The sequence below is a fragment of the Gavialis gangeticus genome, unplaced genomic scaffold (assembly GCF_001723915.1).
Source record: "Gavialis gangeticus isolate Ggan-Ray unplaced genomic scaffold, GavGan_comp1, whole genome shotgun sequence".
Taxonomy (NCBI): domain Eukaryota; kingdom Metazoa; phylum Chordata; order Crocodylia; family Gavialidae; genus Gavialis; species Gavialis gangeticus.
In genome coordinates, this window is record NW_017728996.1 from 8,763,035 (window position 1) to 8,766,036 (window position 3,002).

Sequence of the window (3,002 nt, forward strand, 5' to 3'; positions counted from 1 at the left end):
TGCTGCTGCTGCTGCTCCGGGCACCGGCCGCCGGCGCAGGTAGCGCTGCCCGCGGGCTGGGGGCGGGGCTGCCCGCTGCAGCTGCTCCCCGGGCTGGGGCAGTTGCCCCCGGCGCTGGGGGATCCGCGCCCGGTGCTCTCAGGGGTGCTGGGGGCTGGGGCAATTGCCCCGGGTGCTATGGGGAAAGCAGCTGCCCCTGGTGCTGTGGGGGGAGGCTGGGGGATCTGCCCCTGGTGCTGTGGGGGGCTGGGACGATTGCCCCCGGTGCTATGGGGGAGGCAGCTTCCCCTGGTGCTATGGGGGGGGCACTGGGGTAACTGCCCCATGTGCTGTGAGGGCAGTGGTGGTGGAGGGGAGGGGGGACTAAGGCAGGTGCCCCCACTGATGTGAGGCAGGGGGGCTGGGGCAACTGCCTTCGGCACTATGATGTGGGGGGGTCCCTGGGGCAATGGCCCCTGGTGCTGCGAGGGTGGTGGGAGTGGGGAGATGCCCCTGGTGCAGCGAGGGCTGAGCCCGGCTCCTTGTGCCCTGCAGCCGGCGGCGCGGAGCTGGACGTGGCGGTCCCCGAGCGCGTGGGGCTGGAGAAGATCCACCTGCTGGAGCCGGCGGGGGAAGCGCGGCAGAGCGGCCTCCGGCGCCCGCGTGCCCTGCCCCTGCCCCTGCCCCGGAGCGAGGAGGAGGAGGAGGAGGAGGGGGCCGTGCTGCTGCTGCGGCTGCCCACCTCCGGCTCGGAGCTCTACTTGCACCTCCGGCGGGACCCGCGCTTCCTGGCCCCCGGCTTCGCAGTGGAGGAGTGGGGCGAGCCCGGCCTGGCCCGCAGCCGCCCCCCGGCGCTGCCCGACTGCTTCTACACGGGCCGCGTGCTGAACCGCACCGACTCCTTCGCCTCCCTCAGCACCTGCGCCGGGCTGGTACTGCCCTGCCTCGTCCCCGGGGGGGGCGGGCGGTGCGGGCGTGCTCCGCGGGGCAGGGGGCCTGGGCTCTGGAGTCCCCTTGCTGGGGAGGTGGCCCTTGGCTCACCCAGCTGCTCCCTCTGGGCCCAGGCCAGTCCGTCTGGTGCGCTGGGTCAGCCAGCCCCCGGAGGGGCCTCGATGCCCAGGCGGAGCACGCCGGACAGGAGGAGCCGTCCCGCCGTGCTGCGCGCACCTGCGGCCTGGCACGGGGCTGCGGGGCTGGAGCAAGGGGAGGGGGCGAAGGGCAGCGCGCTGAGCCTGGGGCTGGGCTGTAACCTCTGCTCCGGCTGCTGTGCTGCCTCGGTGCTCTTGCTGCTGGGTATGATGAGCTTCATCCGGGACTTTGTCCTGCCCCCATGCGAGCCTGCACGGCCCGTCTGCCGTTCACCCCGGCTCCTCTTGCAGCCTCTGAGTTTCTTTATCGTTTTCCCTCTGCCCTTTTCTGGCCCGTCTGTCTGGTCTTCACCTTGGGACGGCGGCTCCGAAGCACCTGACAGCCTTGCGAGGTCAGGGCGGCCCCTGGCAGAACAGACCTCGTGGCACCGAGACGTGCTTTGCACATTGGGTGGCAGGATTTCTCCACCTAAGAATTAAACGTTTGCCTGTGGGTTTGTGGGACAATGGCAGGGCCCGGTGCCATGCGCAGACTCTGAGCTGGACACCGGCCCGGGGCCTCTTGAGCAGCGGGAGAGATGGATCCTGTCGGGGAGCGGAGAGGGGTGCCAGTGCTGCAGCAGACGGAGCTGCCTGGGAAGTAGTTGGCATTGGAGGTCAGACATCCCACCTTCCTGATCATGCGGAGAATGCTCATTAACGGGAGCTGGCTAATTTCATGACCAGGTCATCACGCGGTGTTGGTTATTGTGGGGTTTGGGGCACTTTGCCGGGGTTCAGGTCCTGTTGGCAGCCTCGGAAAGTTGCAGCAATCTGGAGTGGGAGCTTTTGCCTGTTGAGCTGGGGAGGGGTCTAAGGAGGGAGTAAGCAGCTACGCTTGCACGGGGTTCGTGTCCGTCCCGCAGACCCATCTGAGGGCGCTGTGCTTCAGGTTACAGCCCCCTCCTCATCCCCCCCTCAAAAAAAGTCCCCCCTCAAGCATCTAAGCTCTTGAACGTTAGCCAGTTTGATTGACACTGTAAATTGAGCTGTTCACCACCACGGGCTCCTTGAAGCTTAAAAGTGATATCTCTAGCTCTAGCTTTAAATCACTGACAGCTCTGCACTTTTGCCACTAAGCTTGCTTTGTTAATCCCATTCATGGAGTGCGAGGCTTTTAAAGCTACCTAGTCTAGCATAGCTAAAAAGTACAAATGGGCAGAGAGGAGGGCTTGTTTGTTTGTTTGAGAGGAATGTAGTTGTAGGCACCGTATTAATTGTGCGAGCAGGAGGAAGAGGGAGGAAAACAGGCTGGCCGTATTCCCGGTGGAAGAGTTGGAAGAGAACAAAGACTAACTAGTCTAGTTCCGTAACGGTGCCAGCATTAGTCAGAATATTTCTGGGCATCGATTTTTCTCCCTCTGCTTTCTAAATCGCCACCCAGTTGATGCATTTGGACTTAAGGATCGTTGGGTGCCGAGAATACATTTGGTTTTTGAAAGCAGTTCTTACCTGGTGAATAATCCCAGCATAAGCAAGGCCTAAAACACCAGTAATTGGGGTTACAATTGGAGTGGCATGTGCTTATAGTGTCACAGTAGCTAGGGTCAGGAGGGACCTGAACAGATCACCTAGCCTGACCCCCTGCCACAGGCAGGAATGAATGCTGGGTGCACAAGACCCCAGACAGGTGATCATCCAACCTCTTGAATTTGCCCAAGGTAGGGGCGAGGACCACTCCCCTGGGAAGTTGGTTCCAGATTTTGGGCACCCTAACTGTAAAATATTGCCTCCTGATCTCTAACCTAAACCTATTCTCCACCAGCTTATTACCATTGCTCCTCGTCACCCCAGGTGGTGCTGGGGAGAAAAGGGCTCTACCTATTTGCTGTTGATCTCCCCTGATGAGTTTGTAGGCAGCCACCAGGTCCCCCCTCAGCCTCCTCTTGCTGAGGC

The 3,002-nt window shown here is 62.3% G+C and overlaps 1 protein-coding gene across 1 annotated transcript in view; it reads left to right on the plus strand.

The window, feature by feature from the left end:
* Nucleotides 1–2: 2 nt before the first annotated feature.
* Nucleotides 3–3,002, plus strand: part of ADAMTS17 (ADAM metallopeptidase with thrombospondin type 1 motif 17) — a gene marked incomplete at its 5' end in the record, with an annotated part of 298,045 nt that continues 295,045 nt past the window's right edge. Inside the window, 2 exons of the mRNA XM_019503813.1 lie at nucleotides 3–39; nucleotides 535–911. Coding sequence (XP_019359358.1) covers nucleotides 3–39; nucleotides 535–911 — 414 coding nt within the window. The remainder of the gene's footprint in view (nucleotides 40–534; nucleotides 912–3,002) is intronic.